This window comes from Syngnathus floridae, chromosome 12 (assembly GCF_059516105.1).
Source record: "Syngnathus floridae isolate MCC-2025c chromosome 12, RoL_Sflo_1.0, whole genome shotgun sequence".
NCBI lineage: Eukaryota > Metazoa > Chordata > Actinopteri > Syngnathiformes > Syngnathidae > Syngnathus > Syngnathus floridae.
The window spans coordinates 13635246-13648070 of NC_142424.1; the positions used below are offsets into that span (position 1 = coordinate 13635246).

Below are 12825 nucleotides of genomic sequence, written 5' to 3' on the forward strand. Positions count from 1 at the left end.
GGGCCAATACGGTATTTTGATATTTTGTCGCCTCTAGTTTTGATCCCTTGCTTTAGTTTTTCCACGATCAATAGCTCCTGGTTTGCCATTTTTTCCTTTAAATTAAATGCTTTTTTTGATTGAACCCCACCACTGCTTCTTTGCTTACCAGCATTTGGATCCTCCATTCCCCAAAACTTGACGGACTTACAAACCCATAAGTTATGGTTTGTTAGAAAAAAAGCAAACAGTGCTGTAAATGTTAACATTTGAATTTGACACACATTCATTGACTCGTAACATAAATACACATTCAAGATTCAAGTTTCAAGAGTTTTTTATTCGCCATGTTTGAGCGTGCCAAACAAGGAATTTGACTTCGGTAAATCACAGCCTCTGTTCAACATTTAGGTGACTAACAACAACACTCAGGACATGTGAAGAACGAAAGATATCCTCAAACATCCCCTGAACTCAAAACTCCAGCTAGGGGAAATGAGAAACCTTGAGAAAAGACCACAGATGGGAGGGTCCCTCTTCTAGGAGACCAGGCTGCAATGTATGCAGAGAGGACACATAGTACAAACAGTGTAGACAAAAAAGGTGTGGAAAGCAGGATGTTATTGCACAGTAATGACTCTGAGACTCTAAGAGTGGTGTGAGTTCATCAGAGCGACAGCCTGGGGGAAGAAGCTGTCTCTGTGTCTGCTGGTTTTAGTGTACAGAGCTCTATAACGGCGTCCGGAGGGGAGTAGTTCAAACAGGCTGCAACCTGGGTGCGAAGGGTCTGTTGAGATGTTACTTGCACGTTTCCTGGTCCTGGAAAGGTACAAGTCTTGGATAGATGGGAGGTTGATTTCAATTATCTTTTCTGCAGTCCTTATTGTCCGTTGCAGTCTGTGCTTGTCTTGTTTGGAGGCCGATCCAAACCAGACAGTGATGGAGGTTATAGGTCTATAACATGGATTAATGTCCTCTATAACAGGGGTCCCCAACCCCCGGTCCGCGGACCTGTACCGGTCCGTGGGTCACTTGGTACCGGGCCGCCAAGCCGCACAGCGTCATGCCAACCTGAAGTCTGTTTTCCCGAGGCTTCACCAGCATGTTAATTTTCCGACACGTGGAGACAGCTTCCTGGACCTAGTCTACTCTGCGCAAAAGGGAGCTTTCAAAGCCACCCCCCTCCCCCATCTTGGGCTTTCTGACCATCTCACCGTTTTGCTTTTGCCCGCATACAGACAATTGGTGAAGGCATCCAGGCCGATTCGGAGGCGGGTTCGGGTGTGGCCTGAGGGTGCCTCCGATGCACTTCGTGACTGCTTCGACTCCACTGACTGGGACTTGTTTAAGCAGGCAGCCACCTACAACGATTGGACGGACATAGAGGAGTATACTGACTCTGTTACCTCTTACATCACGAAGTGCATCGATGATGTGACTTGCTCGAAATCCGTCGTCACTCGCGCGAACTGGAAGCCGTGGCTGACAGGGGCTGTCCTCAGACTGCTGAGGGCCAGGGACAAGGCTTTCAGAGCGGGGGATGAGGCTGGCTTGAGGACAGTGAGGGCCGACCTGTCCCGAGGCATCAAAGAAGCGAAGAAGGCGTTCTCGTGCAAGGTCTCCACCCACTTCAAGGACAGCAAGGACGCACGTAGCCTTTGGCAGGGCATTCAGACCATCACGGACTACAAGCCTGCGCCGAGGAGCTGTGAGGGCGACGTCCGTCTGCTGAATGATCTGAACCGCTTCTTTGCTTGCTTCGACGCCCAGAACAGCACTTGCCCGCTGAAGACCACTCCCCCCCCACACGAGCAGCCCCTGTGCCTCTCTGCCAACGGAGTGAGGAGGGCGCTTGCCGCTATTGACACCCGTAAGGCGGCGGGCCCTGACAACATCCCGGGTCGAGCGCTGAAGGACTGCGCTGGCGAGCTGTCGGGTGTCTTCACGGACATCTTTAACGTTTCCCTGCAGCAGGCCATCGTCCCCTCGTGTTTCAAGGCTGCCACCATCGTTCTTGTGCCGAAGAAACCTGCACCGTCCTGCTTCAATGACTACCGCCCCGTGGCCCTGACGCCCATCATCATGAAGTGCTTTGAGCGGCTTGTCATGGAGCACATCAAATCCGTTCTCCCCCCCACCATTGACCCTTTCCAGTTCGCGTACCGTGCCAAGCGGTCCTCTGAGGATGCCATCTGCTCTGCCCTCCACTCGGCCCTCACCCACCTGGAGAGAAAGGACTCATATGTGAGGTTGCTGTTTGTGGACTTCAGCTCTGCCTTCAACACCATTGTGCCGCAGCGACTCATCTGCAAACTCGACGAGCTGGGCCTCAGTACCTCCCTCTGCAACTGGCTACTGGACTTCCTCCGTCAGAGGCCTCAGGTGGTGCGTGTTGGCGACAAAATCTCCGCCAGCATCACGCTGAGCACGGGGGGCCCCCAGGGCTGCGTGCTCAGTCCATTGCTCTTCACCCTGCTAACGCATGATTGCACTGCGACCTACAGCGACAACCGCATAGTGAAGTTTGCTGACGACACGACTCTGGTGGGTCTCATCACGAAGGGCGACGAGACTCGGTACAGGTCGGAAGTTGACCTTCTGACCACGTGGTGCAGGGACAACAACCTCCTGCTGAACGTCAACAAGACCAAGGAAATCGTTGTTGACTTCCGGAAGGGTCACACAAAACACCTGCCGCTGATCATCGACGGTGCTGTGGTGGAGAGGGTGAGCTGCACCAAGTTCCTGGGGGTGCACATCAGTGAGGACCTCTCCTGGTCCGCAAACACCTCGTCACTGGCAAAGAAAGCTCAGCGCTGCGGAAGCTCAGGCGTTCTTGTGCTCCTCAGGCAGTCCTGTCTACATTCTACCGTGGCACCGTTGAGAGCGTCCTCACCAGTTGCATTGCTGTCTGGGGTGGTAACTGCACTGAACAGAACTTGAAGGCCCTGCAGCGCATAGTGAATACGGCTGGTAAGATTATTGGTGCTTCGCTCCCCTCCCTGAAGGACATTTACACCTCCCATCTCGCCCGCAAGGCAACCTGGATTGCGAGAGATGTGAGTCACCCGGCTCACTCTTTGTTTGACCTTCTGCCCTCTGGGAAGAGGTACAGGAGCCTGCGCTCCCGCACCACCAGACTCGCCAACAGCTTCTTTCTCCAGGCTGTTAGAACCCTGAACTCGCTACCCCCTTCTGCGTAGCGTGCGGCACTGTTGCGCTTTTTCTGGAATGTCTGCTGTACGCGCACTTGCTCCTTTTTTTGCTCCTCTTATTTATTTATTTATTTATTGTGTTATTTAGTCATTATTTATTTAGCACGCTGTTTTTATACTTGTTTACTGTTTGTCTGTTGTGGGCCATGTCTTGTCACCGTGGGATAGGGGGGAACGAAATTTCGGTTTCTTTGTGTGTCTTTGGCATGTGGAGAAATTGACAATAAAGCTGACTTTGAACTTTGATTTGTTATTTCAAAGTGCTTAGAAATATATACCAGATCAAAAACCTTCTCATTACCACTTATCAAAAATGTCTAGTTATGTCTTCTTTATTGATTTGGTATGTAGGTATAATTATATGCTTAAATTGTTTCTTTTACTGATTTAATATGTGAATATACTTGTCTGCTTATGTACTTTATTCAATGAGGTTTGAGCATATCTGTTTTTGTAGCTCGGCAGGACTTTTTGTATTTCGAGCCCATTCCTTCAATATCACAAGTGGATAACCCCTTGCAGTTGTATTTATTTGTATTCTTATTTTTATTAATGTGCGTTTTGTTTTGCATTGAGTATATGCTTAAATAAATGTAAGAAAAAGTTTGATACAGACACTCAAAAGGTTCAAATTATAATCGCTTTTCTGGCGGGAGTCGCTGGTGGTATAGGGGTACACTTGCCTGTCTTGTGTGCCGACACCGTGAGTTCGATTCCCTTTTGTGTGCGCGTGTGTGCGTGTGTGTGTGCTAGACCAAAACAAATAATTGCTTTTCCGCAAAACTAACCAACCACAATCTTAAACGTCACCATACTATCTTCCAGCCAATCATATAGCGTGTCGTCATCAAGAGGCGCAATCCCCGGAACCGATCTGTCTAGTCGAGTAGGTCTGGTACCTACGGCCAATGCAACGTGCATTTTCTGTCGTAAATAGAGAAGAAGCCTTTAAAAATACACAAGTACATTAATATAGTGCAGCCATGCAGTTGGCACTGAGTAAAACATATGGACAGAAGCCAGTTAAATTTCAGTTAGAACAAGATGGGGATTTTTACATGGTTGGTTCGGAGGTATGTGCCGATGTTACCACAAGATTTGCTTTTCTTACTCGCTGTTGAAGCGACGCACGTCATAATTTGTGTTGTTTGCATTTTCGAGCACATAAAAAAAAAGGAATGTATTCGGAACATGTGTACATACAAGTCAAGTCCATATTCAGTCAGCGTCTTAGTTAAACCCATTGGTCTGCAAAGTAGAGAGGAGTCATTTAAGTAATGCGTTTTTATTTATATATATTTTTTTGTAGGTCGTGGCTGCCTGAAGTCGAGATCTCGTTTCAGTTTCCATCCATGCTTCCATTTTCTGTACGGCTTTGTCCCCACGGGGGTCACGGGCGTGCTGGAGCCTGTCCCAGCCGTCATTGGACTGTAGGCACCCTGGTTGTCAGCCAATCGCAGGGCACGCAGAGACGAATAACCATCCGCACTCGCACTCTCAACCAGGGGCAATTTGGAGTGCTCAATCGGCCTACCAAGCATGTCTTTGGGAATGTGGGAGGAAACCGGAGTGCCCGGAGAAAACCCACGCAGACACGGAGAGAACATGCAAACTTTACACAGGGAGGGCCGGAGGTGGAGCCGAACCCACACCCTACTAACTGTGAGGCGGATGGGCTAGCCAGTGCGCCACCGAGCCCATCTCAGTTTCCTTCCACTTATTTCGATGTAGCCTTAATTGCAGCTTACCATGAATAGTTGTGGTTCTTGCAGCTTTTAATTTTGTCAACAGTGTGGAACAAAACAAAACAAAAAATGCTTACTGTTGGGATGAGCTCAAACATATGATTTATTAGATTCTATCCAGCAGGTTGGCAATTTTTTGGTTCTAGTTCAAGTGGAACAGTAAATTTTTAAGTGTCAAGTCACATTCATTGTTTGATTTCAGGTAGGAAACTATCTGCGTATGTTTCGAGGATCTTTATACAAAAGATATCCATCTTTATGGAGGAGGCTTGCTTCAGTGGAGGAGAGAAAGAAAATTGTAGCATCATCACATGGTGAGTGTTGCAGTATATATTTGTATCTGCACATTTGCTTGAAGGAAGAAGCTTAAAATATGTATCAACCCATTTCCCAGTTTCTTCTACAAAGTAATGTATTGATTGTGTGAAGGGTGATTTCAAATTTTCTAATATTCACATTATTTTTCTGCTGAATTTTTTTTTTTTATATATCCCTCATTATTCTCCTCTATTTCTTCATTAATTAATGATTCACACAATCTCAGTTGGAAAGCATCCTGAGAGTACATGTTATTCAGGCTACTAAGTTTGAATTGCAGAAATTTAAAATTTTCACAAAATTCTAAAATTTTCAACTAAGAATTCACTATTCATATTCAGTGACTCATTCAACATTTCTCATTTACATTGTTCCCATTTGAAACTAACATTTAGCTCATTCAATTCATTTCTAATGTCAACATTTTTTGACAGATTCAAACAATTCCACTTTAAACTGTTCATCTTATGCCTACTGATACTAAAAATTTCCATTTACCAAAAATTCAACTTCTCCATTAAATTATCCATGAATATCATTGATTACAGTTTTTTGTCTTTCTTCTCTAATTTCAATTTTTCTTTTACCGATTTAATCTGTTACAACTTTAAACTGTTGATCTTATGTTGACTGGTTCTGAAAATTTCCACGTATCAAAAATGTTATATTTTCTCTATTTAAATATCCCAAAAAATATTCAAAAATTATTTATTATGCTTTTCTTTGTACAATTTCTACATTTTTTGATTGATTTGAAACATTCCAACTTCAACATCCAGCCATCTGTCCGTCCGTCCGTCCATCCGTCCATCCATCCATCCATCCATCCATCCATCTTCCGCTTATCCGGGGTCGGGTCGCGGGGGCAGCAGCTTTAGGAGGGACTCCCAGACTTCCCTCTCCCCAGCCACTTCATCCAGCTCATCCTGGGGGATCCCAAGAAGTTCCCAGGCCATCTGAGAGACATAGTCTCTCCAGCGCGTCCTGGGTCGTCCACGGAGTTTCCTACCGGTGGGACCAGGGAGGCGTCCAGGAGGCATCCTGATGAGATGCCCAAGCCACCTCATCTGGCTCCTCTCAACGTGGAGGAGCAGCGGCTCTACTCTGAGTGTCTCCCGGATGACCGAGCTTCTCACCTTATCTTTAAGGGAGAGCCCGGACATCCTGCGGACGAAAATCATTTCGGTCGCTTGTATCCTGGATCTCGTTCTTTCGGTCACGACCCGTAGCTCGTGACCATAGGTGAGGGTAGGAGCATAGACCGACTGGTAAATTGAGAGCTTTGCCTTTTGGCTCAGCTCTCTCTTCACCACGACAGACCGGTACAGAGTCCGCATGACTGCCGACGCTGCACCGATCCGCCTGTCGATCTCGCGCTCCATCCTCCCCTCACTTGTGAACAAGACCCCAAGATACTTGAACTCCTCCACTTGGGGCAGGATCTCATCCCCGATCCGAAGAGAACATTCCACCCTTTTCCGACCAAGGACCATGGACTCGGATTTGAAGGTGCTGACCCTCATCCCGACCGCTTCACACTCGGCTGCGAACCGCTCCAGTGAGAGCTGGAGATCACGGCTTGAAGAAGCCAACAGCACCACGTTGTCTGCAAAAAGCAGAGATGCAAAGCTGAGGTCCTCAAACCGGACCGCCTCAACGCCTCGGCTGCGCCTAGAAATTCTGTCCATAAAAATTATGAACAGAATCGGTGACAAAGGGCAACCTTGGCGGAGTCCAATCCTCACTGGGAACAAATCCGACTTACTGCCGGAAATGCGGACCAAAGTCTGGCATCGGTGATACAGGGACCGAACCGCCCTTATCAGTTGGCTCGGCACCCTGTACTCCCGAAGCACCCTCCACAGAATCTCCCAAGGGACACGGTCGAATGCCTTCTCAAAGTCCACAAAACACATGTGGACTGGTTGGGCGAAATCCCATGCCCCCTCGAGGATCCTGCCGAGGGTGTAGAGCTGGTCCACTGTTCCACGGCCAGGACGAAAGCCACACTGCTCCTCCTGAATCCGAGGTTCGACCTCCCGACAGACCCTCCTCTCCAGCACCCCTGAATAGACCTTACCAGGGAGGCTGAGGAGTGTGATTCCCCTGTTATTGGAACACACCCTCCGGTCCCCCTTCTTAAAGAGGAGAACCACCACCCCAGTCTGCCAATCCAGAGGCACCGTCCCCAATGTCCACGCAATGTTGTAGAGGCGTGTCAGCCATGACAGCCCCACAACATCCAGAGCCTTTAAGAACTCCAGGCGAATCTCATCCACCCCCGGGGCCCTGCCACTGAAGAGTTTTTTAACTACCTCAGTGACTTCGACCCCAGAGATTGGAGAGTCCACCTCAGAGTCTCCAGGCCCTGCTTACACAATGGAAGGCGTGTCGGTGGAATTGAGGAGGTCTTCGAAGTATTCTCCCCACCGACTCACGACGTCCCGAGTTGAGTTCAGCAGCACGCCATCACTGTAAACAGTGTTGACGGTGCACTGCTTCCCCCTCCTGAGATGCCGGATGGTGGACCAGAATTTCCTCGAAGCCATCCAGAAGTCATTCTCCATGGCCTCGCTAGACTCCTCTCACTCCTGGGTTTTTTGCCTCAGCAACCGCCGAAGCCGTGTTCGGCTTGGCCATCCGGTACCTGTCAGCTGCCTCCGGTGTCCCGCAGGCCAAAACGGCCTTATAGGACTCCTTCTTGAGCTTGACGGCATCCCTTACCGCCAGCGTCCACCAGCGGGTTCGGGGATTGCTGCCACGACAGGCATCAACGACCTTATGGCCACAGCTCTGGTCGGCTGCCTCAACAATGGAGGCACGGAACATGGTCCACTCGGACTCAATGTCCCCCCACCTCCCCAGGACGTGGGAAAAGCTCTGCCAGAGGTGGGAGTTGAAGCTCTTCCTGACAGGGGATTCTGCCAGATGTTACCAGCAGACCCTCACAGAGCGTTTGGGTCTGCCAGGTCGGACCGACATCTTCCCCCACCATTGGAGCCAACCCACCACCAGGTGGTGATCAGTTGACAGCTCCGCCCCTCTCTTCACCCGAGTGTCCAGAACATGCCGCCGCAAATCCGATGACACGACTACAAAGTCGATCATCGAGCTGCCGCCTAAGGTGTCCTGGTGCCAAGTGCACACATGGACACCCTTATGCTTGAACATGGTGTTCATTATTGACAATCTGTGTCGAGCACAGAATTCCAATGATTGAACACCGCTCGGGTTCAGATCGGGGGGCCGTTCTTCCTAATCACGCCCTTCTAGGTGTCACTGTTATTGCCCATGCGAGCATTGAAGTCACCCAGTAGAACAATGGAGTCCCCAGAAGGGGCGCTCTCTAGCACTTCCTCCAGGGACTCCAAGAAGGGTGGGTATTCTGAGCTGCCGTTTGGTGCATAGACACAAACAACAGTCAGGACCCGTCCCCCCCATCCGAAGGCGGGGGGAGGCTACCGTCTCGTTCACCGGGGTGAACCCCTATGTGCAGGCGCCCAGCCTGGGGGCAATAAGTATACCCACACATGCCCGACGCCTCTCACCGTGGGCAACTCCAGAGTGGAAGAGAGTCCAGCCCCTCTTGAGAGGGTTTGTACTGGAACCCAAACTATGTGTGGAGGCAAGTCCGACTATGTCTAGTCTGAATTTTTCTGCCTCGCACATCAGCTCGGGCTCCTTTCCAGCCAGAGAGGTGACATTCCATGTCCCAAGAGCCAGCTTCTGCAGCTGGGGATCAGACCGCCAAGGTCCCTGCCTTTGGCCGCCGCCCAGCTCACGATGCACCTGACCCCTTTGGCCACTCCCACAGGTGGTGAGCCTATGGAAAGGGGGACCCACGTTTCCTTTTCGGGCTGTGCTCGACCGGGCCCCATGGGCGAAGGCCCGGCCACCAGACGCTTGCCTTCGAGCCCCACCTCCAGGCCTGGCTCCAGAGGGGGGCCCCGGTGACCCGCGTCCGGGCGAGGGAAATCTGAGTCCATATGTCGTTTTCGTCATAAGGGGCTTTTTTTCAACTTCAACATGTTCAGCCCATTCCCAGTCATTTTACATCTTTTCAATATCATTCATTGTCATTTGACATCGTTGTCACTTGCTCCTTTTTTTTTTTTTTTTTTTTTTTTTGCTCCTCTTATTTATTTATTTGTGTTATTTATTCATTAAATATTCAGCACGCTGTTGTTATACTTGTTTACTTGTTTGTCTGTTGTGGGCCATGTCTTGTCACCGTGGGATAGGGGGGAACGAAATTTCGGTTTCTTTGTGTGTCTTTGGCATGTGGAGAAATTGACAATAAAGCTGACTTTGACTTTGACTTTTTTGTCATTATACACTACCATTCAAACGTTTGGGGTCCATAGGAATTAACATAATTGCACAAGGGTTTTCAAGGGTTTTCTAATCTTATTTTTCTAATTTTCTAATCATCCAATAGACTTCTTACACAACTAGCAGACACAATGGACCACTAGAACACTGGAGGGATGGTTGCTGGAAATAGGCCTTTATATACTAACTATTTAGATATTGCATTAAAAAAAACAGATGTTTGCTGCTAATTAGTAATTTCCCACATTAACATTAAAATGTATTCCTGATTAGTTTGTTATCCTCATTATTTTGAAAATAAGGACATTTCTAAGTGACCCCAAACATTTGAACGGTTACATTACTGTAACAAATATTAAATGACAACTTAAATTTGGTTGTGTCTTTGACATTGCAAATGGAAAAAAATACAAACTGAAAATTGTCACTTATCTTCTGAACTGAAAAAAAAATGACATTTTATCCACAAATTTTAGCCACCAGTGTTACCCTACTGAAGGCATCTGAGTGTGAGGAGATCTTTGATGGTAACGATGACAAATACAAGGCAGTGTCTATCAGCACAGAGCCACCAGCATATCTCAGGTATTGCTTACTTCAAAGTTGCTTATGCAGAATATTTTAGTTTCTATTTACAGCTGAAGCTTGATTTGAAGCGCTTCGATTTTATACAACTTTCTGTCTCACGTGGTTTGGTCATAGACCCCAATTTTTTTCATCATAAATGCATTTTTAAATAGTATTTTAAACGGAGGATATAAATACCATAAGAACCTAAGTGACTAGCGTGTAAACCTTAGCGCTAGTGATTGAATTTCCGTGACTAATTTTAAGGCGCTTGACAAGAAGGAGTTGGTCTTTTTGATCCTTATGACTGATTTATTACAGTGTTACTAGGATTGTTTTTGATTCGGAAAGGAAGAAATTTGCGAAAGCACCTGATCCACACAGTTACTCACAAGTCAAAGAGCGTGGTCCGACACAGTAGTAGAAAATGCGGCTGCTTTAATCTCTCTTCGATCCAATTCACATAGCATGAAAATGACTCAGCCAGTTTGTCTGATATAGTCATCTGCGTATTGCTTCTCTTTTAATCCAAATGTCAACAGACTTTGATCTAGGGGTGAGCATTCATAAGGACAAACGGCGAACGGACCTCTTAGCTACCCAACAACATGCGTGACGTAAATTAATGTGACAAAGGACTCCTTCGGCTGCCTCAAAACATTTGTTTTAAAAAGGCTTTCGGGGTTAAAGCGATTTCCAAATTCTGAACCCCTAAGTTTGTGTAAAATCGAGCTTTAGCTGTACTTGGTATGCGTCTCTCAAATGTTTTACCGTAAATCATGTTGAACATATGCATATGTTCTGTCAGTGTATCTGTTTTATAGATGAAGTGCATATCAAATGGGCATGCTTTGACGTATGAAAGCCTCCTTTAAAAAGTATTATTATTATTTTTTTTTTGGAAGGGGGTTCATTGTGACTCTGAAAGTTATGTTTGATGTGTGGGTCCGGTAATGGTGTAACGGTGGCGAATTCTCCGTCGTCGTCTGACCACCACCGACACGAGCTTCGAAGCCAAATTGTTAGCTCATTCTCAACTACCTATTTTCTGAAAGGTATGCAGACACATCGCATTACTATCATATTTTCTGGACTACAAGTCGCAGTTTTGTTAATAGGTTTGCAGGGGGTGCCTTATACTCTTGAACGACTTATGTATGTGTGAAATTATTAACACATTATTATATCATTTCACACGTTATTTTCCCACTTAACCGCAAGAGGGCGCGGCGTACGAGTCAAAACAGACAAAACTGTGAGGACTGTCGATTAGCCAGCGACGTGCGGTGGGTGATGTTCATGACTGGGGAGGCCCCCCCCCCCGGTAAAATTTGTCACAAAAAAGGTTGGGGAACGCTGCTCTAGAGTGGCTTATTCATTATTTAATTTTAACTATTTTGATTAAAATCTCATATCAGCAGTCTTCACACATAAAACCACTCAATAAAGCACATGGAATCAAAAACTCGTTTTCGATCGTGCGTACCGCTCCGTTTGAAAATACATGCTCTGAAGTCCCGTTGTACGAATCAAACCTGTTAACTCTGGACTTGGTCGTCCTGTACTGATGACCTCCTTCGATCGTAAATACATAGTTGAAAATCGTTTGGATATGTAATCCTCCATTGTTGCTCCTCAGTTGTTCACTGTAAATTTGAACTGGAGATCACTTATTCTACAGGTGGGCACATGAAGCATCCCGGAATCACTAGCACCCCCTGCCATAAGGCTGGAGAACCTATTTTTCATTACCTCCGTAAGGTCTCTTTTCAAAGCCGTTTTATTCATCTAAATAACGACGATGTTAAAGACAGATGACAGAAAACACTAGATATTTAATACACCAGCTTAACTACGAAAATTAGTTAATATAGCTACAGTGTTTGAACACTTAAACAGCGACATAGAGACAGACAGCAGTTCAGTCTAACTGCATAGCCTGTCAGCATAGGCAGCCGTGTGATTACGCAATGCTCAGAGGAGGCAAGGCAGGAAGTTGCCTCCTCCGAGCGAATCTATAAAAAATCAGCGATTCTGGTTCAAAGTGATACAAAACTACTACAATTAAAAGGAAAATGACTTTATAATAAAAACTATTGAATTTGTTTTTTCCCCTTCTCATGATGGCAGGGGAGGCCTTGCCTCCTCTGACCGCACTTCCCTGCGATTAGCAGTTCCGTATTGGCGACGCGCGCCTCAGAGCTCTAGGCAGAGGTGATGCCATAGGCCAGAAGGGCGAGAGCGGAGACGTGACACAGCTGTGCAAAAATGCACCGCCGTGCAGAAACAGTCGGGACAATGGCAGTGAGCGCAACCGCGCACGTAGGAACAAAGCACTACCATCCAGGATTTGGGACAGCAGCCTGCTATGGGCACTCAGCGTAAGGCGTGCCTCTGAGCAATGTGTGGATGCCCTCGCACTGGGCTACCTGGGTGCGTCAGCCGGTCAGCACCGCAAGAGCAAAGCGGAGCCATGACACATTTACACTTTGAAATGTTTAAATGTTTAAAAAGACAATAATGTGTTTAAAAATAAAATTACAAAAGTCTTGTGCGGATGCGCTGGGCCACGGGGGCGTGTCAGTCGGCCAGTACGCAAGGGCAGAGCGGAGCTGGGTCACTTTAAAATATTTTAAAAAGTGTTTAAAATACAATAACTTATTTAAAAG

The 12825-nt window shown here is 47.2% G+C and overlaps 1 protein-coding gene across 2 annotated transcripts in view; it reads left to right on the forward strand.

The window, feature by feature from the left end:
* The first annotated feature begins 4048 nt into the window (after positions 1-4048).
* Positions 4049-12825, forward strand: part of LOC148390109 (SWI/SNF-related matrix-associated actin-dependent regulator of chromatin subfamily B member 1) — a 77075-nt gene continuing 68298 nt past the window's right edge. Inside the window, exons 1-4 of one of the 2 annotated variants that reach the window (XM_088392559.1) lie at positions 4104-4267; positions 4504-5063; positions 5142-5253; positions 10066-10174. In XM_088392559.1, the coding sequence (XP_088248685.1) occupies positions 5160-5253; positions 10066-10174 (203 nt within the window). In that variant the 5' untranslated portion in view covers positions 4104-4267; positions 4504-5063; positions 5142-5159. Of the gene's footprint in view, positions 4268-4503; positions 5064-5141; positions 5254-10065; positions 10175-12825 lie in introns of both variants that reach the window. The other variant, XM_088392558.1, reaches the window with a different exon arrangement.